We start from the raw sequence: 27,270 nt of genomic DNA, 5'->3' as shown, positions 1-27,270 counted from the left end.
CATGAGAGAACAGAGGTGTAGCAATTTACATTGTGAATGAGTTTTTTTTTTAGTTGTGCAAATTTTTTTTTTCAATTGGAGGAAGGGAGACTGCATTTTAGTAAAAAGTCATAAATAAAGCTAATGAAAAGTGGGCACTCTTGGCACTGGAAGTGTTTTCTGTCACATTTTGATTCATTAGTGTACAAGTGAAATAGTGATAATATTTTTGTTTTTTTACATACTGCACCGTTTTTTGTTTAATACTGACCGTACTGAATAAAATCATTTACTAAATGCCAAGTGAGTAAATCTAACTGGACTAAGCTGTGTTCCCAGTGTATTCCCTGCACGACGGACGAACACGCTTGTTTCCACGCGACTCACGGTCTCTGGGTCTTGCGGTTGCTCCAGGAAGGCGGAGAACTCCAGCATTCGCAGCTTCGGGCTGGCGATGCTTCTGCCCTGCCAAGGGGGGGCACCAGGAGACATGGACAGCCCCGCCGTGCTTTCATAGCCTGCAGGTAAGAGAGTGTGCGGTCTGGGCGTAAGAAAGTAAAACTTCTAACCTTAGCCAGATTCAGTGCATTTGTCTGGCCTTAAGGAAACTTCTCACGATGAGCTGTGTTGTCTCGTCACTTTGCTGACACCACAGCCTTCTGTCAACACAGCAGAGGAACGAAAGCTCACCCACCTGTTATGGGGGCCGGGCCGGTCGCTTGCATGGCATAACTCTGCTGGGAGAAGGGCTTAATGCTGGAGAGAAGAGGCAGACAAGAAAGGGAGAGGCATGTTATGCTCCGTCTCGGCCTCATGACCCCATCTCATATACTAATTGGACCGGCTGACCTCCGAAGACACAGGGAGCAGAGCGGTATGCTGAATGTCAGGCAGCTGAAGACTTTTCTTTATAATTGCACTGATGTGCTTTAATATGGTCTTAGATTCGCTGCCTGACAGAAATTTATCCGATGGCTGTTAAGTTGATCACATGAGAAATTACTGACGGACAGTGCTATTAACAGAAACAGTTCCTTACTCTTCATGGCCTCCCGGCTGTCCTGGAAGGGCCCCATGCCAAAACTGGGAAGAACAAAAAAGCGAAAAACATAATTAATGATTCCACCATGCGGATGATTTTCATGCAATTGAGACTTTTCTGCACAAGACAACAAAGGTTTAGAAAAATGTATTAACAGGTGAAATGATCAGGTTTTATACTGAAATAGTACCAAATGAATACGATTTTTTGTTTTTTACAAATTAGTTGGAGGCCAGTGTTCAGAGACTCACCCCACCAGCCGTGGGGTAAGCCGGTCTAGAGAGGCCCTGAAGAGCCATCTTGTTCGGGAAAGCTGTGGGCGAGATGATCTGAGCTGAAGACATGGTGGCCATGCTCTGGAGGGCCTTGTCTTTGGCGGCCTGATCCTACGGAGAGAGGGGCAGAGAGCAGGAGGTGAGAAAGACACACCGTGAAGCAGAAGGCAGAGCGCTCGTCAGACTCCATTTAGGCCGGTGCCCCACTTTACCGCTAACATGAGCAGAGCCCTAAAAGGGGAAATGAATGGCCGAGGCCGGCTTGCATCACTGGTGAATCCCTGCCAGGCAGAGAGCTGCGGAGAAGGTGATATTACAGTCAAGGGCCTTTGGGTCAAGAGTTAAGTTTATTGCTTTGGCAGGGGGAGCCCAGCGATGACAACCAGCTTCTGTTGGAGGTCACACTGGAAGTCAGGGCAGGCGAAGGGCTGATATGTTAATAAGCTTTTCAAGACAATATCAAAACTACAAAATACTAATGTCATTAAAAAGATTTAAAATGGGACGGAGATAAAAAACATTGTTGATGCTGCGTGGTGCACAGTAAGTCGATATAGCTCTTGTTTGTGAATCCACTCTATCAGCAGTTTCCAAACCACAGAGGACTACAAGCACTTGCCGCCCAGCCCAAATGGGCAAGGCCACACGGTGCATTCTTCTTCCCAGAACTGGCTAACACAAGGGCATAGCTGAAATATGGGGGGGGTGCATGTGGTAGGGCTCTCAGTTACACCAAAGACGTATTTAAAAGGGCCTGTGACAGGGGCCAACCCTGTGACCGGTGCGCAGCCCTGCCAGCTGAACCCTCATGGCTGCCGCCCAAGGTGAGGGAGAGTCCTGTTGCCTGCTGCGACCGCGAGAATGCAAGTGCAATGCGGATGAGAAACGTAAACTGAGAAAGTACTGGGGGGACCGGGATGTGTAAGCTCTCAGCGTAGCACACGGGAAAACTTTTATTGTGGTACTTAACCAAATGTAATACCTGGAAGGGGATAACGCGGGGATTAATTTGTTTCCTGAAAATTGCGTTTGGTTCATCTTATTCATAATCATGAACAGCAAGCCCCCGGAGCTTTTTAAATTATATGTTCACATTTCATGTAAATGTGTCAGTATCCCATTTAAAACTAGCATCAATTAGAAGGTGCAAATAAAACAGCCCATCGCTTGTGTCTTTGTGTTCATGGAACTGTGTTTATACATGGCGGTGCGGGAGCAGCGGGTGTTGAAATACCTCTAACAAAACATGAAACTTCATTATAAGAGGGAATAATGCAGGGTAATAATGTTTTCACCTTCTTACCATCTGTTGCTGCTCAACTTGATTGTATCTGTGATAATAACAGCTGGATGCAAACACCTTCATCTGATTACACTCTAAAAGCCTGTGTGAGTCGGCATCAAGCCCGATAACACAACATATTGATCACGCACAAAAGAAGTCAGCGCCGAGTAAACATGTTTCACAACATTTCAATGCAAGTGAAAGGATGTAGAAAAACAGAAAAGGTGACTCACGTAGCGTACCTTCAGCTTCACCTGGATCTCCCTGGCCTTTCGTCGGGCCAGAACCTGGATGTGACTGGACACCTGGAAGACACGAGCACAAACAACGCAGCAATATTTAGCACTGCGTGTCGTGACAACTGAACAGGGTGCTCGCACACCAGTCCAAACCACTTGGTGTCTAGAGCCTTGCCCAAGGATACTTTGACAGGGTGAGATCAAGGATCAAACCACCAACATAGGGATTAGAAGACAGCTCAACATGCAGGTGAACTCGAGACTACAAACTGGTCAAACATGTAAGTCTCTGTCTTTCTCCATCTCCCAGTAAAGCTCTCTTGGGTACTGCAGGACATTTGGAAGGAGAATTTAAGGGATGTCAAGTTCAATCGACAATAACACTGGTAGCATGTTAGAAACAGTTCACCGATGCATCATCAGCTTTTAAAAGAAAAAAGCTGCTTGGTTTTGTTTTTCCTCCATGTGAAAGTATAGTCATAAAGCCTCTTTGAACTCTTCTTCTTCAGTGGATCCCGGTGTGTATTTTTCAGCTACTGAATGTTCACCAACTTGATGTAATCTGGTTTTTTTTACAGTGTATTTGTTCTGGCAAAACAAAACAAAACAAAAACAGCTGTCTTTTCAAGCCAAAGATGTTCCCGTGAGAGTGCAGATGGTGAACAATAAACAGTTGACTCGTGAACTGGAGAAAGAATGAAGAAACCGCGTCTTGAAGCTTGATAAAGCTAAGATGAGGAGCAGATTCAGGTGAACTGTATAATGAAAATGAAGAATAACTCAAATTGCACTTGTTCGTGATGAGAATTCATATCAGGACACCTTGATTCCTTCCCAATATCCTGATGCTTTTATGATGAATGATGCATGATGAGTTAAAAATGAGAAACTTAGAAAATGGAAGTGGCAAAAGCAGAAGACAGAGAAGGACAAACAGAACAACCAGTGGAGGGGAAGCTGCCTGAGAAGCACGTCTGAAGTACAGAGGAGACGGATTTCATGTTCAGTGAAATAGAAACCCTCAACACAGCGAATGTTAAGACGAGGTCAGACGGTTTGAAAATAACAGTACATTTAACTCTAATGTCGCTACGCCAAAAGAAATGTGATCATGGACTGAAATAAATCAAGGTTTTTTTCTCATTCATGTCTGTGAAATGTCAGTCTATCTTACTCATATCATACATATCATACGAGGTAATTGTGTCTTATAACAAGTTTTGAGACATTTTTTGATATGAAACAAGACAAGCAAATGTCAGATATTGAATCCTGAAATATAGATATTTTTAGCAAACGCTGCTATAACTTCATATTTTCACTTGTCACAGTATTTATTACACAGAGAAAAGAGAATATTCAACATCAAATCTGTGTGGTTAGAGCAGATTTCCTTGTGCTTGGACTCGGCAGTCAGATTACTGTTGACGAACCAGCAGGTGTCCCTCTATACCCCAACCTGTCTGCCTATCCATCTCCGATCTGTCACTGACACTCCTCCTCTCATCTTCTTCCTTTTCATTCCCACAATGACTCTGCCAGATGACTTAGCACAGGCCCTTCTCTCCACATCCATCACTGGCCCATACATCAGCCCTTCCATATCAGATACCGGAGCGAGGATAGAGTTCCAAATCCCTCGCCGTCCCGCCTCAGCCTCCCATCCAGATCACTGTATTCCCCAGCTTCTTCCTCCGTCTAACAAGCCCCAGCTCCATGAGGTGGTGAGGAAACAACACCGACACATGATCCTATAGCATCTGTGCATTGGGCCCTGGCCCTAAATCAATCGTCATCTCCAGCCCTCCAAATGGGTGAGATTGAAGGTTTGGTGGGAGGAGGAGGAGGAGTAAGAGGAGGAGGAGGAGGAGGAGGAGGGTGTTGCACAGGGTGTTGGGGCATCACTCAACACAAGCGGATTTCCAAAGGGGTTCCAAAATAGCATCTGCTGGAAAAGGCATTTGCTGAGAACTCACCTGCTTCCTGGTCCGCGTCTTTCCTGTGCGGAGTTTGATGTAACGTGCAATCAACTCATTTCGTCCTGTAAGAAATCAGAAAACAGTATTTTAATTTTAAACCTGGAAAAAAAAAGAGTAAAGAACTAGCACAATGTTCAGCGATTAGAAATTTTAACACAGCACCCACAATCAACATGAAGAAATTTTGACAAAGCTCAAACAAAAGCTGCATAAGATTCAAATGTGGGCTTCCTTATCATTCTCTGGTATCAACTGCTGGCAGCTCAGAGGTGTACTGGTTACAGCAGGAAATTAAAAATAAAATCAGGGCCCATGGATGGATGGATGGATGGATGGAACCAATTGATGACTCAGCTCATTTTTGAACAAATCTTTCTGCAATATATTGAAATCAAAAAAAAGAAGATGCACTGAACTTAATAAGCTTATCAGGAGTGAACTTGGTTTGAATGCCTGACAAAGCAGAACACTTGAGAGGAAGGCATGGGAAATGTATATGCACCCTATCATTCCGTGCACTTGCATATACCAACTGCGATGATCTTAATTAATTGCTTAAAATACATTTGTACTCATGTCTGAGTATGTGCATACGTGCAAGTCCACATTTATAGACGGGTTTTGCAAACACACGTGTCCGGCACTAGCGTCAAGACTGTCGAGTGTGTCAGCGCTGAAAGTTGTAAGCGCAAGTATATCACTAAGTATATACTTCTGTCTGTGTGAGGGCCTGCATCGGTCTCGGGTTGACCCCCAGAGTGTACGCTGAGCTCATATCTCCACAGAGAGTGCGTGTCTGTACGCCGCCGCCGCTGACAGACAGGTCACATTGGCAAAGCAGGTGGAGGCTGCAGCCATGCGATCCTCTGACTGGACTCAGGACAGACACAGGCACAGACCACTGACCAGAGGACCACAAGGCAGCTGGTGTGTGTGTCAATGTTTATGGAATATGCTTTTACGCCTGCAGTAAATTTTGAGCTTGTTCCCCACCTCCCAACCAAAGTCTCCAGTTACTTCGTGAGGGCAGCGGTCATGTGGCGTCTTTCGCCCTCTTTTCCCAAACTAAGACTGTCCTTTAATGAGAAACACAGAGAAAACAAGCATTTCTCATGAGAGGCGTCAGTACCACAGAAGGGGTGAGTTTGTGCCTTTGCACTTTCACCAGTTTGGCAACGAATGGCAACCTTCAACAAAAAAGAAACCACACACCAATGGCAACAGGCCCTGAGAGCAAGTTGGGGTTCAGTATCTTCCCCAAGGACACTTCAACATTATGATAGGTGGAGATGGGAAATTGAATAGAAGATAATCTGTTAGCCAAACGGATTCACAACCACTCAAAACCTTCTCAAAAAAACATGCATTGACATACTTTAGGAGATATTTCTGAGTAATAAAACATTCACTGGTTGAAGATGTGGGAAATATAGAATTTCAGCACCAAATCAAGGTGATATAAACATATATATGAACCCTGAAAAGACAAATCTAATTAAAATAGGGTAGTAGAGAAACTTTAAAGCACTGAGAAGAAAAGGCTCAATACACACTAACACATTTGCACACAGTCAGTCACACAGTGAATCACAACTGTCACGTAAAAGGTCTCACACGCACTGAGTCACACAAGTTCGCCAAACTTTGTACCACCTCTTAAACACGCTCCTTTTTCTCTTGGCACGGCATCTCCTTGTGAATTAACACGCAGATCAGTCACGACACACAACCTGGTACAAACCCGTCAGATTTTCCCCTCACATAGTGATGCTCGGGCCAGACTTAACAGCACTCCGCACACCGACCAATCAGGTGACTTCGGGTGGTTATAAAAGAAAACCTGATACCTCTCTGAAACCTCTTCAGATATTTTGTCGGCCAATAAAAGTCATAATGTTTTGTGTGCTATGAAAAACGCTTTATTTCCATAAAGCACAAAAGAGACAAGAGACCTGGATACAGTTTTCAACTAAATGCTTTTTCAGAGGATTTTTATTATTTATTTATTTCTATTTTTTTTAAGTCATTATATGTGCTGAAAAAAGGAGTTGGCTAAATGAAGGAAATATGTGACGTCTTTTTTTTTTTTCCAGAATTCCACGTATATAATACATTTGATCTATAATTTTTTTAATAGTATTTTTTGTACATTCCCTTATGTCTGGCCTTGGCCATCATGTATTCTCCTGAGTGCTTGAAAAGTGAGAATAGTAATCGCGAACACTTGATGTCACCAATCCTTCACGTCAGCTTGAATCACAATAATCAGGATTGTTGCAGTGTATCAGAATATGGTAAGATTTACCGAAGAAGGTTGGATTTGGTTTTATTGTTCTCACCAAACAATTGTGAACTATTGAAAGCACAGCAACACTAAAGGCAAAATAACTCATGCAATGAGAAGAGTAGATATGAACAGAGTCAAAACTTTAGACTGTTTACCTGTACAGGATTATAGAGTAAATCAGTGATATAAAAGCTTAAATAAATGCTTGAGTTATAGGGAAAACTGAAACCACCTCTAATGTGGGTGGTTATTTCTGCATTGTCATTTAGATTTTGTTCAGAATATTATTGTTGTCTTACTTTTGATTTCTGAAATTTTCCAATTTTCAACTAAAGCTTATTCCATAATATTGATGCCAGCATTACACATGCAATAAATTAATTTCTAAAAATATATGACTGAAAAACAATTAAGTTTCTTCGTCATCACGGTTCCCTCTGAAGCTCTCGGAGCCTCTAAGAGGAGTTTCACCCCACACTTCCACAACCACGGATTAAAACTCACAGTGGCCTTCTACATCTGCCAGAAAAGCAGTGTCCCGTTTCACTGCCAGCTCTAAATTGGCTAACAAGTGGACAAGCCTGTTCAGATTTTTGTAAAGTGAGACCCACGCTTCAGGGAAAATTCATCCATCCATTTATCAATCTTTAATACCCGCTTTCACCATCACAGGACCCTGGTGGACCTGGAGCCCATTCAAGGTGACTCTGGACAGAAGGCAGGGAACACCCTGGACAGATCACATCACACACATCACACACATCACGGGGCTAACACAAAGACACAAATGATCATCGGTACACCCAAGACCAATTTACAGTCACAAATCAACCAAACCTAACATATGGGTCCTTGGAAAGTGTTAGGAAACCTGAAGAAATTGAGAAAAACATACACCCACAGGGAGAAAATGCAAACTGCAAAGGAAGAAAAAAAGGCCCTCAAACCTAAAATCTAAGAAGTGAAACTCTTCCTTTGACTTGCCATCATGTGGCATTTCAGGCTAAATCCTACTGGCACCGATTCTACATTCAAGATCAGCCTGCAGCAATGTGGCGCTATGATGTGGGATCAGGGGGACCAACAAGTTGTAGTAAAAGAACAAATTATGTTCTCAGATGTCCAATAGAGAATAGTTTTGTTGTATTTATTTTTTTGGGGGGGTCTGATGTCTATGGCGATTATTGAAACTACAACAGAAACACTGTGCTGGGGCTTCACACGAACCAGACAGGGCTAAACTGGCATGAGAGGAGAAAATCGTGTGTGTGTGTGCTTTGTAATGTGGTGCACTTCAGTAACATTCACACACTGAGGTATAGACATTTCCGGACACACACACACACTTGCAACATTCATTCTGTCTCAATCTTGTTTTCCTTTCAAGCCCGTGACTCCTCAGCCGTTTAGTGTTTATCAGGAGGTGCACTCGCAGGACGATTGTCTGAGCCCCTAAATGCATATTTCTTTAATTCCCCGGGGATTAAGAAAGCGTTCCACGTTTCCCAGCAATCAAATTCTTGAAAAGACGAACAGAGAGCTTTGTCAAAGTCCTCACAATACTTGATCTCAAATGAACATTAAGTTGTATGTATTGAGTTCCTCACATTACAGCGGCAAGCCCTTCCAGTTCGCCGCGATTTATCTTTTTTCACTTTACAGTAAGATGTACATTGTGCATCCAATTGGGATTTTCAAAGAAGCAGACACAGACGCGTGAGCATGTCTCCACAGATGGATGAAATTCTTTTACAGGAGCCCATCTTGTTATTTCTCATCGCCAAAAACCCTTTTTGGAATTGCGGATTTGTAAAACTCCTTTGGACCCAAACTGCTGTCAACCATGATCAATTTAGAAAGCACTCTATTCACTGCAGATCAGGTGAAAGTATAAAGAGCTGTAATTTTCTACCAGGCAATATGAAGAAAAGGCAGTTTTCTCTCTTCAAATATCTTCCATTTTCCTTTCTGTAATAACAATTGTTCGTAAAACTATTTAGAGTAAAGCTACAACAATAAAGTCTTTAAAGTGCAGGTAAACATCAAAAAACTTCATTGAAGACAATGTCAAATAGCCTTTGCTTCATGTCCATGTATCAGATGCCCTGCCACTCCTTGTGTGAGTGCTCGGGGAACGGCCCCTCAAAAATACCCCCCAACACACCCATGAGATCAGAGGCGACTCAGTCACACCGCGGTGAGATCATGATATCCAAAAGGAGCGGCTCAGACAGAGAACCTGTGCCAGCCAAGGCAGCAGGAAAGTCGGGAGGAACGTTATACCGTCACCCACTGCCCTGCAGTTTGATGTTGTTTATCGCACCGCCTGCAGTCACACACTTGTCCGGAGGGGAATCTGATTCTGGAAAAAAATCCTCAGGGTATGGAAAGTGATGCAGTTGAAGGAAAGTCAGACTTTCCCAGAGCTCAAGGTGCACCGCGTGGATCCAAAACTGATGAAACATAATAAGCTGTAAATATTTGGATGTTGTCATCATATCACGACTGAAGGGAAAGTCGGACGTCAAACAGATTCCTAAAATGGAGACGACTTTACCTCATTTCACTGAACTAGTTACTGACTTTACAACAGAGTCATTTGACTTTTATCATCTAATTTGAAATTTCTGATGCATGATACAAGAAACTGGGCACTGAAACTTTTTCATATCGATCTCGAAAAACTAAATTGCCTTTTATTATCATCGGCGATTCATTTCCACCATGTATAAAACTGACATCGTCCACTTAATTTAAATCACTGTAGTTATTTGACGTGATGCCTAATGAAATTAATAGCAGCACAAAAGTCGGGGTAGCATGCTGTACTGGTCAGCTCTCCTAGGACTTGGAGGTCTGGGAATTCTGGTTTACATCACAAAAATATGCCCCTGAGATGAACTGGTGATTTTAAATTGTCAGTAAGTGTGAGTGTTAAGAGTCTCTCTGCTCTGCGATAGTGACCTGTCCAGAGTGTACCCTGCTCCAGCCCTTCGTGACTCATTGGCAATTCTCATGACGTTACTTGAGATTCACCACAAACCGTGCCTGGACGAGTTGTCCTTCCTCTGCAGAGCCTTGGACTTCAAATCGTCCCTGTAGTTATCACACACAGGATGCCATTCTGAGGCTACAAATGAAAATAGCACGCAGAGAGGTTTTTGAGGTTAATTGACAAATTCAAATGACCTTCCCAGTGTGAATATGAGCGACTGCCTGTCTCTCAGTGTTTGATCAGTGATGGACTGGTGATAAACAGTGCAGAAGATGGATAGAAGGATGAAGTTCACGGAGTTTTCCTCCTTCCTTCCAGGTGAGGCTGGATAAAATACCAAACCAAAAACTGGACTGGATATCAACGTGCTAACTGTAGACCAAAAATCTTTACAATAATAGAAAAGAACATCTTATATTGATATTTTTTTTTGCATACTGAATTTCAACATAATCCAGAGCATCATTGCTCCACATTGTTTTCCACCTGTTCAGGCTTGCTGGCAGAAGCGAGGGAGAGGTGGTCAGGGTCAGTGAAGGTTTTCTTCTAAAGTCAACCTCTGGGCCTGCAGCCATAAATCATAGGCTGCGGTCATCACTGGCCTGATATGATCTCTCTCTCTTCCTCCTAGTGTCCCTCTCTCAGCCCGCTGCATTCCTGACATTCCTATATACTGACGGGTCCGCAGCAGGTCCTGCATCTGTTGCCTGAACATGACCCGACGTCCTGTTTGTCATAGGCGCAAATACATGGACAAAAATTCATTATATAGGGTAACATCAGTACAGTGAGTGACTTCAGCAGATGTTAACCACCTCATGCTGACTTAGATTTGGTGGGCAGTTTGCAAATTTCTCTGCATATTGTTGCACAGAAGAAAGTCGGCAGTGACTGGCACGCTCCGTTTGTCTTCTTTGCTCGTTTTTAATGTAAAGACAAATGTGAGTGAAAGCCCTGTTGCATGGTTGTCACTGTTCAACATGTAAATCTGGATATATTGTGAGTCAGTGAGAGGAGAAAAGCAGGTGACAGGGATGGAGGGAGCAGCCTCTAAATTTTATAAGTTCACCATGGCTGGGGGAGGGGGGTGGGGGTGGGAGGGGGGTGTGGGGGGTTCATATACTGCTATATGTGAACTTGGTTGAAGAGTAACACAAAAAAAGAAAGAGAAAATGTGGCTCAAAAAATCATTTTACAGATATAGATGGTTTTAGCGAAAATACAATTTTTGGAAAGACTGATGTGTTTAAAAACATTGCAAGTGGAGCTGGGCAGTTAGTTAACAAATTTTCAATAAAAATACAAACAATCTATATCCTGGATGAGACATAAGTCAATAACTATTAAGTAAATATGGTATTAAATGACAGTAAAAAAAATCATATCCTGCAGCTGATAATATTATCATGAAGTCATTTTAAATGAGCAAAATGTACACAAATGCTGTGATTTTCATATATTCAACCATTTTTTTCATATATTCATGAAACATTAATTTACTAACAGCTTAAAAATGAGGAGAATGAGTGCTTTTCATTAAGAACACCTGCTATCTTTCATAAAATTGTGAAAAATGTCAGTATATCGAATTTCACACGTCATCCCTACTGTTTTGGATTTGTCAAATAAATCATGAGAACAGAAAATCAAGCAGGCATCATGTCAAACAACAGAACTGTCTAATGAAGTTAAATTCCTCTTAATCACTTCATTTAAACTTTTTCTAGCGAAGTATATAAAGAAAAAGGTTTTCCTCAGTAGTGCAAGTTCAATTTGCGTACTGACCTAAATACACAGACGCACAAGTACTTTCTCAAACAGAGAACTAAGTCCTGATGGGAAAAGCACTGGCAACACAAAGCTTCAAAAGGTCAGCGAGTCAAGGTCAGCCATGAATCTCTCACTCTACTGTCAAAGTTCAAGCCTTGGTGAGGACTCGCTCTTGCTTTCCGCTGAATCACATGCTTAATGAGAATGACTTGAGACGGAAACATATTCGCATCGCCTGACCTAAACCAAGCATGGATTGAGGTGTTGCACAAGGCAGTGGGAGCATGATTCATTAGCTGGATATTCTTCATTCTGAACTTACAGGAAAATACCACAACTAAGGAGTATTTTGCAGATTTTATCTGCTCTAATGACACTATTTTCTTTCTTTTTTTTTCCACAGGAAGTTTGATGCATCTAATTGTGAGAAATCTGCTGCTCAAACAGATGTTAGGAAATCCAGTATGACGAAAGCAACAGCTGCAAGAGTTGATGCTGTTGCGTGAAAAACCATTAAAACACATCAATTTTCAAAAAGGTATTCATACATTAGTGTGCAAATAACAAAATAAATAAGAAAGGAAATTGTATTTCTATAGGGGACATTCCTCTAGTGAGAGCTGCCGGCTCATTGGTCTAAGTTTGGGGCTTTTTCTCCATTAGTGCAGGCTGACGCCTGCAGTCAGAGCACAGGGCACGTCCCTCGCTGAGAGCCACACAAGGCAGGAAATGTTTTCCTTGGCAGATGCATGTCGAATTACCGCTGGAGCACATAACCACCACAATATCCGTGACACCGTCCCTAATAAGCGAGCTAATAGGTCTGTTGAGTAATGGGGATGAGGGTCAATGCAATGTGCAGCATTATGGGAAAAAAATGTCGAAAATATACCCAGAATGTGGGGTAAAGACATTCCATCTAATTAAGGAATTTACAATGCAGAAGGTGACCCAAACACATTCCCTCTGTTTCGCTGCCTGGAGACTCAATATCATATTGTTTAACAGGAATGGCATTCATTCCTACAAGAGGAACTCAACCTGAAATTCTGAGCATGTCGCTCTCAGCCGACAGGAACCTTGCTTCTTTGCTAGTTTGTTTTGTCTGTGCGTACATAATTAGCCTGTGCGACGGGACTAAATAACATTACAAAAAACCATCAAGGCAACACTTCACAATTTCATGTATGGCTTTCAAGATATTCGCAGCTGATATTTGATTTGGCTACCTGATTTAAGACCCTCCCATCAGCACTTCGACAACATTAACAACACTAAAGACCTTCAAAGTGGCTTTGCATTGATTGCGGTCGCTTGAATGACTTGAGTTGTTGGCCACTGGTGACCTCGGGGATGGTGATGAAGGGGAGCCACGGGGGCTATGAGGGCTGCAGGAGAAGGGCCTCGCTGGCTGCTGAGGGGCAATGAGGGCAAAGCGGGCCATGCACGGGCTCAGTCCTGCCTCGTTTTCTCAAGTCATAAATCCGGATTTGCCACAGAGCTGTCAGGTTGAACTTGCGGAGCAGCTGGGGGCGAACTGAAAGACAGACGGACCAACTGACAGACTGACAGACAGAGCAGAGGTTGTTCGTAAAGGACAAAGAAAGGCTGTCTGAGACAAAGAGATATGCGGGCAGTAAATCAAAGCGCACAGCAGCTCACAAAAACACAACCTGTACTTTTCTCATTCTCAAATACAAATATAGCTAAGTGCAGGGCGGAGACAGGTGTGAGCGAGTTCGGCCGCGACTCGCGGCAGAGCAGGAAAACCACTGTCCACCTTGGTGTTTATTTGTCCACCCCTCCTCGTCCCCTACAGGCGCTCAAAGGGTAAACGTCTATTCTGGTTTAGGGTTACAGCCAAGCTGCCTTGAACCCCCGGGCTCTCGAGCGCACATGCCATTCCTGGCAAGCCGACGCGCTCCCTGGCACACATCACCTGCCCCTGACCCCCACAGGGAGCAAGGGGTACCTCTGTGGTTTCCTTGTCAAAAACTCCACCCTCCCGACCACCTTTGCCACCCACTGTCCACCCCCCCATCGCCATGACAGAACGAGGCACACGTCCCCCACCCTCCTCCGCCCCCTCCAACTATTATTACAGGCTTTGTAAGAGTTTGAGTGTTGATCAGAGGACGGCCGTGACCTCAATAGGTCTCTAAGCTAGGCTAGGCAAAGCTAACAGCTAAAGAAGCTGTCTGGCACGGTGACAAAACGAGGTGATGACAGAGGCTGTCTGAAACTGCCGCGATCTCCGTCCACTCCGTTTTCCACTGACCAGATCCACTATCAAGCAGCGAGGACGCTTGACGGCTGAACCATCTGTCAACAAGCATCTTTCAGCAAAGCGCTGCAGCGGCTCCTCCACAGAGCTTCTCTGAAAATGACACCCGCCACAGGCTCACAAAGGAAGGCTCTGCATTACAACTCTGCAACAACCTGAAATCGTTATTGTAGAAAATTGCACACACACATGCACTTATGTATTTATCCAACTGTAGTGTGATGAATCCGAACAAAATTTAGTCATATTACTTGAGGCGAGAACTGACAACTTTAGAATCCGTGCTGGTGAATCACAAACTGTGTGTGTAGGAAGTGGCTCTTGCCATTGTTTGGGATCCTGAGTACAAATGCTCATCGATGTTTTTCTGACAAGAGAGTTTTCTTGAACGTGTCAGTCTCTTGTTTTCATTCCCAGTTTCATACGCTTTCTCATCAGTCGAGGATTACTTGACATCAGCGTGTGTGAAAAATGCAGCGATCCTCGTGTTTGCGTCTGTTTATGACACATCATGCCTTCATATTGTTTGCTAAGAGAGCAAGCGGAGCCGACAGCTGCGCAGGAAACAGCAGCGATGTGAAACATGAACACGAGGAGTGGTGGATAACGTGTGTGTGTAGGGGGCAATGGTATGTCAGACCACACAGGTGAAGTTTATTAAGAAGACATACTCATGAATAACTGGAAAAAAAATTGAATTGGGGGAAAAGAATAGACAAGATGAGAAAGTGGAATTGTCTAAAATGTAGCTGGAATGTAGCTTTTGGTATGGCTACTGTAAAATGCATAGATTTATTTCATGTTTTAAGCAACTGTCATGTTTGAATAAAAGCCTCTTGAGAGCTGGGTCGACATTTTTATATGAACTACGAACTCAAAACATGTTGAACTTCATGTTGAAATCATGCATGTCAAACATTGCGGCTGGTGGTAAATTTGTAAGATGGGATGTTTCATCACTCTTAAATTTCAGTGCGTTTATAAACCAGTGAGAGTTGGGTGACCTTAAATTCGCTCCAAGCCGCAGCCCTTAAACAGCACTGGTTGGTTTCATTTCATGTCATTCATTTATATTTATATATAAGGCCTGCCTCCTTGGGGCAACTTTTCTGGTGCCCCGAGCTGTTAATCTGCTCTTTTTTTTCAGATCATTTATACTAAATGAAGAACATGCATTGTCAGTATATTAAAATTTAGTAGTAGAGCTTATTTTGCTTTTTTTCTGTTCCTGAATCGTGGGGGAGCGGCACCCGAGTACCCTCTCTTGACCAGCCGCCACGAGGATTTACAGCTCAGCACATCAACAAACCGCTCAACTCTCTTCATCACAAATAAGATAACGGTTCAGCCGTTCTGAATATAAAAGAATAAACCCTGGCTCAGAGCGTCAACTTGGCACGGACGCAAATGTACAGCAGCTGCACGTGAGGGTCTGCAGAGGGTGCAGTGGGGTGCACAGTGGTGTGCTTAGTGCTCTTGTCTCACAGCAAGAAGGTCATGGGTTCAAATATTTTCTGTAAAGAGTTTGCATATTCTCCCCGTGCATGCGTGACTTTGCTCCAGGTATTCAGATTTCTCTCCACAGTCCAAAACCAATGCAAGTGAATTTATTTAGTGACTGGATATTGCCCAGAGGTGTTAAGTTGTTTGAATTCTGTTTGCCCTGTGGTGGACTAGTGAACTGTCCAGGGTTTACCCGGCTCTCTCGCGAGGATCAGCTCATGACTGACATGCCAGAAAACTCCTTAGAAAAATGCCTATCCTCACTAAGATAACTGAAACAGCCTTGGCGTGCATGTGAACTGAATGTGGCCGTCTCACTCCTGTCCTTCAAGCAGAAAACGACACACACGGAATATGACAATAAAGATGGGCGTACCGTACATCTTGCCCTCGTCAGAGAGGATGATCTTCCTGCGGCCGCATGGTGGGTAGATGGCCAGGGCCTCCTGGAAGCTCTGCTCGATGTCGGGGCTCCACACACCCTCCGCATCATTCTCCAGGGGTTTGTCCAGACCGTCCCCAAGCTCATCACTCCCACCCCTGGGGGAGGGAGCCGGCACCCACTCTGCAGACGTGGTGGGACGATGGAAAGGGGACCACAGAGCAAGGGGAGGGGGCTGGGACCTTGCAGAGGATGATGAAGTAAGGATGCTGCCACAGGAAGAAGACCTGTCGGTATGAAATCCACAGGTCTGATGAGGATGATGATGGTTCTGCAATGTGGCAGGAGAGGAGACAAATAGAGAAAGAGATAAAATTGACCTGGCGCTCTTACATTTAGCTTTTATTTCCATTCAACTCTCTTATGACCATGATGCAATGGGGTCATTCAGCTCGTGTGGGTTGTAAAATTGACAAAGAATATGCAATGGGAAAATACTTCTGCCCCATTTTCAAACTTAATGTTCAATATAAAGACATTAGTGTCTGTTTTTGACATAAGTGTCTGTTTTTCTGGTCTCTGATTAGACTGTCCTGGTATCCAGCTTAATGGTAAATGGACCGTCTTCTTTTTCATTGCGAAAGCAGAAGCATTTCACATTGTTACGCACCCACTCTTACACATCAATTGTGCTGCAGAACAGTTCACCATTTGGACTGATCTTGGCTTGATCTCACAATCCTGTAATTAAAAGATGACCCACTTCACTGACTCGGCGGTCCAGAATTTACAGCAACGAGACGCACCAATGCCAGATCCTGTCAGTGAGGGTTTAAGCTCCCGAGAACTGTGGTGAAAACAACAGTGATCAACTTTTTTCTTTCTGATAAGAGTTTAATGATGTTTAATCATTTATCTAATTTCACTTCCTCTGATGGAGAAAAATTCACTTCAGCAAAGTTCTCAAACCAAAGTCAATTAACACGTGTCAGTTCAGAAAGAACAGGACTGCAAGAAGTGGGAGCCACTGAAATCTAATTTAATTTTATGCAATGTGTTGCAACTACAGCGATTTGCTGAATAATTGTGATCAGCAGTTGAGGGGATGCAGTGGCTGTGGCCAGCGTATGAGGTTCAGCGGAGTAAATGAAATTTGCAACAATATTAATATTGTTAAATGAAAACCATTTATTTTGGGGTTTTTTTAGGTGTTGTGATTTTTTTCTCATCCCTGATTAATCTGAGTACAGACACAGAATTTGCACACACTCATAGTTTGTGATTCACAAGCAAACCTTTAAAAATAACTTCAACTGGTCATCCTCAATTTACTGACCTTAAGCACATACAAATATGTGTTGTTTTTGAAGCAATGAGCAGTCGAGAGGAGTATCAAAACAAAACAAAAAAAGGCTTATCGCATCAAAAGAAGAGTCATCGGTATGCAGTCTTTGGTGAACAAAAAATACATAATATGGCCCAAATTCAGCAGTTCATATTCATGAAGTCTATTTGAAAATGTCAAATGTCACATTGAGTACTGAACTCCTGACTCCTTCTTTTCTCAAGGACATAAAATATCACTGAAAGACCGCTCAGTGACAAACCCAGCTCCAACTTCTTGCTCCGCAGAGCGTCACTACAGCAAGTTGAACGTAGCGCTGAACTGCCTTTTATGCCGAATGTCCTTGATTCTTCAACCAGGATCCAAATCTCAGTTAATGAAATCAATCTGTCATGAAAGAGGTAGCATGGAGAGCAAAGAAGCCCCGACACTCAGGTGTGTGAAGACCACAGAAAAAGATCACATCAGGTCAGAATCTACTAACCATAAAACAACCTTTCAAAGATCACTAATGAGGTCAGTGAAATATAAATAAATAAATAATAAAGAGGCTCCTGGTGTTGGAGGAGGAGAGGTGCACTGGAGGAGCCTGATGTCAACAAATGACGGATGTATTAAAGTTGGATCATTGTCGCCAGACACACTTAGATACACATGCCACAGGGGATCACGCCAGGATATTGAGGCCAGGGGGGCTTTCAGGTTGCTCCTTTCTTCAGCACTGCTATAACCTCACTCAATCTTCAGCTCCGACTATAATTAATACGTTGCTTTTGGTGTTGGAGTATCATACCAACAAGCTGAGCGGTTAAAATTATAAACTTGCACTGGCTCTTAAGGACATGACAATGATCAACCCAGCCAGGGAAAGCTGACGGAGTGGGAACGTTTGACCTACAACAGATTGGCATCCTGTTTTCTCGTCACTCCAATTTGTTTAGGATGTGCACACACTGCTTATACAGAACAAGACAGACATCAGCTCCACCTCTTCCCCTCGACAAACGTGCAGGAGAAAGAGGGAAAACGGCCCCGACAGAAGCACATGTGGAAGAAAAAAAAGCCGCCAACTCATGAGTCAACACGAACAGAGGTTTGTGTTTGTTTGTCGTGAGGCGTTTTCCTGCCACTGTGTAACTTAGAGACCTCCGCATGTCCATGTAGGGCAAAACAAAGACGCGGCTATTACAGCAGTGTGTGTGCGTGAGTGCCTGAATGTCTGTGTGTGTGTGTTAGTAGTCTGTCAAGACATTACATGGGATTGTACATGTAATACATATCAATAAGGACAAAAAAATCCTCCATTTTTCAGGTGAAAATATGTTCTGAGGTGAGATGAAGATTAGGATGAGATGATAATTAAAAGCTAGTTTTAAGTCAATGTATAATCTCAAAGAAAAAAGTGTTTGTTGTGTATATTTTTACTCTTACACTCTGATGGAGATGTTATCCTGATTTAACGTTTAAGAACTTATATCACTGTGCGGACAAAAACGAAGCTCAAAAAATTCAATTTTTACTCAAAAGAAGTAAAAATATAACTGTGTGGTTGTGCGTTAAGAGACTACGGGATTTGAAATGTGTGTTTGATAGGAGTAGTCTGGCGAGTGAGTCAATGCGTTGCAGAGAGTGAGTAAGACTCTCCAGCCGGCGCGGTTCCCCCCTCCTCGCGCTTCCTCTGAGCCCCCCTGATGTTCGACAATGCTTCCTGTAAAGCGTCCGGTCAGCTCGGCTATTCTCATCTCTATCTCACACATGTGTGCGCGAACAGATGAACATACACTCCTGGATAAAATAAACTCATGCCCACACAAACGCCAACACACCGGCAGACATTGGGGAAATTTAAAAAAACAAAAAAACAAAAACAAAAAAAAAAAGTCACATCTCAAAATCTGCTGGTGAGAATCACCGAATGCTTTTTTTAATGGGTGAGCTAAACATCGACACGGGGTTTAATCTTCAGATCCTTTAACAGGTAAAAATGACAAACAATTTCTGGTGTGCAAGTCGTCACAGACAAAATGAAACGCAAGAATATGGATACGCTGCAGGGCCGCCAGGTGCAGAGACGTCGCAGATAAATCACCCAGTAATCCATCATCCTAAAATTTACAACTTGGTGTGAGACAAACAGCGTGCAGGGTGAGTTTAGGGTTTTTTTTCCCCCACTCATTTCCCTGTCAGTGTGTGAGAAACAGCCACTGTGCTTCACTTTCTTTGTCTTGATGTGTTTCGTTCAGGTCTCCTGATGAAGTAGCTTTTATCAATGAGATACATTCACCCCCCCCACTGTTTTTAAATAATCTAGCAGATGTGGGGATAACCCACCCGCCACCAAACCAAAGCCCGCAGACATGTGAAAATCCTACCTTTTGAACTGTAGACGACCCTTGAAAAATCAGAGCCGACCCCACACTAAAAGTGTGACATTGTTCAGAATCATCTTGTTAACAGGTCTTCTCCTGAGAGGTTGTGAACGTCTGCACAACTTACGGCTTTAACAGCACGGATCTAAACCAAAGAGGCGCAAACAGACTGGACTTTGCAAAAACTTAAAAAAAAAAAAAAAAAAAAAAAAAAAAAAAAACTTTTATCAATTTTAACTTAAAAGTCACTAAAAACATTTTTGAGAGAATTTGAGGCAAATTTAATCAATGAAATAAAACGATGCCTCGTGGAGCGTATAACCGTTTCTCATCACCTCTAATTGAAATTCCTGTGTAATTTTTTTTTCTGGTTTCTGTTTTCCTTTGATCTTAACCACGAGTCAACAAGTCACTGAGGAGTGAGCCGATAACTTTATTACAATTGCAACAAAACTTTCCAAAATAAGTAACCATGCATCGATGCTTCTGCTTTCTGTGTAACTATTGTCGAACTCCGTGCGACTCCTGCTCAGGCACACCGCGGGTCACCGTGTGATTTGTGGCGGCCTTCAGCCATTAGAGTGGAGCTCTGTGCCTCACTCATAATGTCCAGGAGGTTAATTAAGCTAAGCCGTGCCTTAAAACACAACGCCGCCCCCCCTCCCTCGTTCCCTTATCGGTCTCTCATCCACCCTCAGCGCGGCCCCTCTTCTCTGGATCGGCTCAACAGGATAATCCCCCAGCTGGTGCTGCGGTCAGGGGGCCACGTAACCCTCCAACTGCCCCCCCCCAACACCCAACCCACTCGCACAACTGCACACACACACACACACACACTGCCAAACTCAAATATGCTCAAATTCGGGGTAAGAGTCTCTCTTTCTGAATGGAGGTAAAGCCTATAAGAAGATGCAGGTTTGGGGGGTTTGGGCCACATCTGACCTGGGAAGGACACCAGGCTGCTAAGAACCCACCGCTATGGTCCAGGATGAAATTTCCCCACCAAAAAAAATTCAACGAATGGCCTCTAAAGAATTTATAGTCGGTCATTCATGGCTTTACTTGGTGGTGGATCTCGATGACTACCACGGCTTTCGCTATGACGTTTACATTAGTGGCTCTGGTGAAAAGCCTTGAAGACCTCCTCAGAACGATCATACAGTCAAGCTGGTGACACTGATTTGGCATTCAACACCATCCTCAGGTCGAGATTTATGTTTGACCGTCACTTCGGGCCAAATACTCGCAAAACTAATGTGACACTGATCTGCTTCGGATTGGCTTGATTTTATAGTGTGTTGACACTGGCATCCAGCCCAACGCAAGGCTGCACCTAAACACGAACGCACCGAAGCTGAAATAAATATTTGTGTTGAAATCTAGAAAGCTACACCACCAGCTACCACTCACTGCGCGTGAGTGTGTGTCTGTGTGTGTTCAAGTGGCCACAATCTCCGCTAATCGTGCCGAGAATGTAAAAGCATTTAGAAAATAAAGCAGCGGTATGGGGTCAGAATATGTGATGCAAATAAAAGTCGCAGCGGGAGCCCGTGGCTGCGAACCAGTTTGTTTTGTCGGGTTTTTGCTGAGAGCACGTGCTCTGGCACCAAGTCCCGCCGGGCTGCTGCACCGGCAGGAGCCGACGAGCTCCGAGCTCCAGACTCCACACACACACACACACACACACACACACACACACACACACACACACACACACACACACACACACACACAAGTGAAGGTGGATGCAGAGAAAGGTGGATGCAGAAGCAGTGGGTTTTAAATCTTGCATAACGTATACTTTCTTGTTTAGATTCATTTTTTTTTATTCTTGTTGCAAAAAGTTTTTTTTTTTTAACCAAAAAGCAATAAAAACCCAACCCCTAATAATAAATTGATGTTAATGCTTAAACCACATCTAAACTCAGAAATTATTTAGATTTACAGGAGACAAAAAAAGAAGCTACTTCAGATTCAAACCAAAGCTGATCAGCATCTACTTAACAGTTCAATGAAATCACGTCAATGTCCTGTTAATGAGATCATGTGATCAGAAAACAAGATATGGTCGTTTTTGCTTTTGAAGAGCTGGGAGTGAATGAATGGTGGCGTACGGAGCCACGGGCCCCTCCCTGTAATCCACTCTGTGCCCCCTTAACTCTCATTAGTTTTAAACGCTGCCAATCATTTAGTGAAGTTCCGAACCATGACTGTATTAAGAACAGGAAACAAAACTACGTCCAAAAACCTGAAAGCAATTTGAACGGAAAGTGTCGGACAAGACTTACAATGTTTCTGATTTCCACTGGGGGAAAATAAAAATGAAATCAATGTTACACTTTGAGATTACTGACAAAGCCAAAATATTCTGTTCTGCTCGCTGTACTGCACCACTGAAGCTGCTTAGGATTAGGTGTGGTTACCAACTGCACTGAAGATTCAAAAGAGAACAATGTAGCCAGGGGGACATGTCCAGCTTATTAGTAATGTTGCAGGTGGGAAATGAAGAATACATGTGCACTCGCTTTAGAAAAGAGAATTAACTTAGCCAACAATAGCAGAATGAAAAAAAAAAACACCAACTGAACTTCCATATATTTCCACTTAGTAGTAAAATAATGAAGAGGTCAATGGCAGCCCTCATTTCTCTACTTTATAGGTGATTCTCCCCAGTTTCATTCATGGATCCGCTCTGAAATCTGTTTGGATATATAATTGGCTTTAACATGAACGTGCAAACACTGGAAACGCAAGACTGTGAGAATGACCGGTAGATAATAAAAGCAAACTAATAACGCTAATAACACAGAGAATGTTAAGCCCCTGAAGTCGTCTCGCCGGCGGTCAGTAATGTGGTCGTACTAAACAGCCAGCAGGTGTAAATGTGTGTGACTGCTTGAATGTGGAGCTGGTACTCAAGACTCTGAACTTTTCCAGCTCGGAGTTACACAAGTTTCAACGTTACATAAACGAGACGGAACTGATTCCTGGAGACCCGGCCTCTGTCCGCGTTACAGGAAAGAGGATCCGTGAGTTCAGTCTACAATAATCCAAACATAAAGATCCATCACACTGGCAGGAATCAATGGACAACACACACACACACGTAAACACACACACACACACAGTACAGAGCTGCGGGTGTTGAGTCGAAAAGGAAGGGAGGGCTGTGTACAAAGTCTTTGTTCTACAAGGCTCATATCTGAGGCATTATTCGTTTTTCTCGTGCGAGCGGAGGAGGAATGATCGCTATGTGGGATGAGCACAGCAAAAAAAAAAAAAAAAAAAAAAAAAAACCCTCTTCTACTGAGAAGAAAACCAACCTGTCTCAGGGCAACTGCACACACGCACACAAAACGTACACTCTGACTCCAAAACAAGGACGAAACACAGATTTGTCTTATTGTTCACACACCTTCATGTACCTCTTACCTTCACTCTTGTTCCACTCATTCACCCACACCAACACATCCACCTCTAGGCCACGCCACCTACACACACACACACACACACACACACACACACACACACACACACACACACACACACACACAGACAAACGCTACTGCACCACAGAGTTCACATTACAATATAATTCATCTGTCTGAGACAGCGGTGAAGCCAGGGCCTTGAAAATAACAGGACCAAGGCCCTGGAACAAACCCAAACTCCTCTGGCTGTCAAACACTTCAGAGGAGGCTCTGACAGGTGTGTGTTCCACCCCCACCCCCTTCCTACTGTTGCCCTGCTCCATTCCACCTGTTGCTCCTCTGGAAAACACAATGATCTCAGCTGCCCCGCAGGACACTGTAACACACACTCAGATGCACGCACACACCCCGGCAAGCCTTCTGTCGGTTATCTCAAAGCCAGATCAAAACACTCACTCTGTCAACTCTGCAGTTGCACAGAGAGATTATACTGAAGCATGCAGAACAGTAAAATACCGCCACAACCACACAAACAGTGCAAGTGTTACGTAAAATGAAGTATGCACTGATTTAAACTTTTTTTTTTAATCACACTGCTGTGATTCAATAATTGAGAAACTGTGCTGCAGTGAATCCTTGTTTCAAGTGTGTAACTTTGCTCACACTGAAGTACAGTTTAAACCGTGTAATCCGCTTTTGCTACTTTAAAACCATAAGTCGTTACCAATGTCCACACTTTGAATTGATAATCAAATCTTCTAATTTGCTATTTTACAGTCAAAAAATTCTTTTTTTAAGAGAGAAAAATGCTGCTTTATTTTACCATTTGTTGCAGCAGTGTATTTTTTAAATTAATTTCAATATATCTTATGCAGGTCATATAAATGTAGTCATGAAGTAAGTCAACTTTTTAGTATATTTTAACAACAGCATTTTGCTATGTATAATTTAAGCATCGTCACAGTAGATATACTCAAGTGTACGGATCATTTCTAAAGTCTTTCCACCTCCTAATTCAGCAGAAAAAAAATAACACGCTGCATTCTCACAAAAGTAAATTTTTGCACGGTTATTTCTCCACACAACGATTACTGCCAGTGAGCATGCAGAATGAATGCACCATTGCAAGCATTTAGTCACAGTTCACCGGCTGGTTGAGAAAATTGATGCATTACCTGATAAGATAAAACAATTTTACAGCTGTAATTGCAGCCTTTACTATCACAATGCTTTCAGTTTCTCTGTCCTCCAGTGAATCTGTGCTGCTTTTGGAGCGGATCAAGAACTCCAATCATTAACTCAAGAACCATAAAAAGAACTTCTGCAACGCTGAATGGGTGAACAATGCTGTGTTCGGTTTTTGGTAATCATTAGAAGTGGAGCTCATATTAAGGATGATAAAAATAGATTAAGGAGTGTCATTTTAGGGAAAATTGTTCTATTTCCTTTAAAGACTTTCCGGCTTGAGCAACAGTTTTCAATCATACATGACCCTGAATGTTAAAAAGTAAAAATGGCCTACTTCTGCAATGATGCCGGTCAGTTTGATATCCTAGTTGTACACAAATTCCCTTTTTTTTTTGCCAAACGTACAATTTTAATATAAAAGGTGTTTTTCCATTTTTAACGGCAGGTTTAATACAAGTGGAGTTAAAAATATAAAATCTTTGTTCTTCACAAGTCATGCAAAAAGAACATTATAAAATTATAATTTGACTTTTTAGAAAAGAAACTGTAAAACAGAATGACAGCCAACATGCCATCTCTGCACTCATACACAGCAGCAACATCTGATGTTGAGCAAGGCGATTAAACTCAGATACTTCGAGCTCAAGCTTCGTTCAAGAAAAACTTGTGCACAGGCCATTTTCCACACCTGATTTTGTTTAGTTACATGTTTCTCCTCAGAACACACACAAAAACAAAACAAAACAAAACAAAATCCAAGGAAGAATCATTATTACTTCATGAAGTTTACTTAAGTAAAAACACTCTCACTTTCTAAAAGTGTGTATTTTACGTAGAAGCACTTTCTTAATGTGCCAGTATAAATGTTTCCAATATGACCCCTTACCTACTTAAGTCAACTCATAGCATCAAGAAATGATGTTTTCTTTCTGTACATAACAAAAAAAGTCTGTTTCCGAAATCTTTGACTAATACCAAAAACACTATTACATACGCACGCGCATAATACATTTAGCAAATTTAAAAACACATTGAAACAAATATGAAACAACAAAACAATGTCAAGAATAAACAGAACTTATATTCACTCAGTCATTATATTGACTAATTAACCAATCTGATGTCCACAATATCATGAATCTATTTTGAATATGATCATTTACTTCAAGAAAATCTTCAGAAATCAGCTATTTCTGAAGATTTTGTTGAGCAAACTGTTTAGTGAACTGCACAATTACTGATAATAGTTCAGAGGTGAAGATTTAAGCATTTCCATGTAAGTCTTTACAGTTGCTCTTTTTTCACCCTGCAGTTTCTTTTTACTTTTACAGGAGAAGAAGAAAGAGAGACATCCTGCGTTCAAGTAGCTTCTGTTACATTTCACATGACTGCAGTAAAGGTACTGTTGAATTGGAAAAAAATACTTGTAAATCTATTTATGTAGAATTTTTATACCTTTTTTTAAGTTGAAGGGTTAGACTTAGCAGATACTGGGATCAATTTTATTGACTATAATATATCTACGACCAAAGATTTGAATTTGAATTACATTATATCAGTTTGGTTTTTGAACAAATTTAGATAAAAACCTTGAATTATTTCTATCAAAATAATAAATACATTAGTGATGAAAGCACTCAAACAGTTAAAGTAATATCACATGGGCAATCAATTGTGACTGATGATGAGAAAAGTAGCAAAGCAGTTTACAAGGTGTAAACTGTACATCAGTGTAGATTAAATAGATTAAATAAAATAATGTGAGTATTGAAGAAATGTCCTAAGTGACAATGGTTTAGTTTGTTTTTACGTTAGTATATGAAAATGCTTTTTCTAAAAAAGATTTAAGTTTGGGGGGAAAATGACCTAAGTATATTTAGTTTTCACTTTTCCTCCAATATGCAATTACACACACAAAAAAAAAGTATTTTGAGAGTTGGAGTGTAGAATAGAAAGTAGTGACCTCAGATTTCAGTTGTAGTAAAATAAGGTCAAATGGGAAAAAATTACAAAAAAATACAAAAATATTACTTCATTACTGACAGCACTTCCAATCTACTATTTTAGAAAATATATTTTTTTAATTTACAAAAGATGCTTATGGACACTACAGTTTAAGGCAGCCTTTAAATACGAAAGCATTGCATCACTAATTTTACTTTTTTCAATATTTGTTTATACCTAAGCTAACTTTTGCTAAGCTAAGTGATACGTCATCCTCCGGCGATGACATCATAGCTCAGTAAACATTTAATTAACTTTAAATAAAGAATAAAATATCTTCAGCGGGAATGTAAACAAAGCTCCCAGTCTACTCACACTTGTTGAAGTAGGGGGGAGGAGAAGGGAGAGTGAATTAATCCCGCGGGTTAATAAATACACGGTCTGGATGTAAAAGTTTACCGAGCCGGCGGTAATGTTTGACCGCGCGGCTGTGACGTGTTTCCCCGCAGAAACACTCCGCGGCTCCGGCTGCGCGGCGCGGCGCGGCGCAGGAAGTCCGAGCCGCTAGAAAGCAAATGAGGGGAAAAATGTCGGAATTCGAGCGGAGAAATGTGAGACATTTGAGGAATGTTATCTCCGCGGAGAGAGAGTGAGATTCGGAGACGAGGCGGTGAAACGCGCGGCGAGCATCCACATCATTTACAAAGTTTACGCACTTCACTTTTACGCACCAAACACTTCCAAAAACGCACCGACGCGCACTTGTTCGCAGCTTACCTGGGGGGGAAAACTCTTTATCAGCAGGCCGGCAGGTGGATGAATATTATGTATTTTGAATTTTAAATTAAAAAGTGGCTCCGTTTTCTTTTTTTCCCCCTCCTCTTTGTTTGTTTTCTGCTGCCTCGTCTCCTTCCTGAAGCCGCTTGTTTGAAGCGAGAGGAGGGCAGGAATTTCAGGAATTAGCCGTGGTATG

General features: G+C 42.4%; 1 protein-coding gene across 3 annotated transcripts in view; it reads right to left on the bottom strand.

The window, feature by feature from the left end:
* Positions 1 to 27,270, bottom strand: part of tead4 (TEA domain transcription factor 4) — a 37,469-nt gene extending 10,199 nt beyond the window's left edge. Inside the window, exons 1-8 of one of the 3 annotated variants that reach the window (XM_030097041.1) lie at positions 27,075 to 27,270; positions 16,015 to 16,351; positions 4,797 to 4,861; positions 2,815 to 2,886; positions 1,273 to 1,407; positions 1,019 to 1,062; positions 674 to 735; positions 367 to 497 (exon numbers count right to left, since the gene is read on the bottom strand). In XM_030097041.1, the coding sequence (XP_029952901.1) occupies positions 367 to 497; positions 674 to 735; positions 1,019 to 1,062; positions 1,273 to 1,407; positions 2,815 to 2,886; positions 4,797 to 4,861; positions 16,015 to 16,021 (516 nt within the window). In that variant the 5' untranslated portion in view covers positions 16,022 to 16,351; positions 27,075 to 27,270. Of the gene's footprint in view, positions 1 to 366; positions 498 to 673; positions 736 to 1,018; positions 1,063 to 1,272; positions 1,408 to 2,814; positions 2,887 to 4,796; positions 4,862 to 16,014; positions 16,352 to 27,074 lie in introns of those variants that run through there. The other 2 variants (XM_030097042.1, XM_030097043.1) reach the window with 2 other exon arrangements.

Source organism: Salarias fasciatus, chromosome 7 (genome assembly GCF_902148845.1).
Source record: "Salarias fasciatus chromosome 7, fSalaFa1.1, whole genome shotgun sequence".
In the NCBI taxonomy this organism is placed as follows: Eukaryota; Metazoa; Chordata; class Actinopteri; order Blenniiformes; family Blenniidae; genus Salarias; species Salarias fasciatus.
The sequence above is the reverse complement of the archived record's forward strand: the minus strand, read 5'-3'. Positions and strand labels throughout refer to the sequence as shown.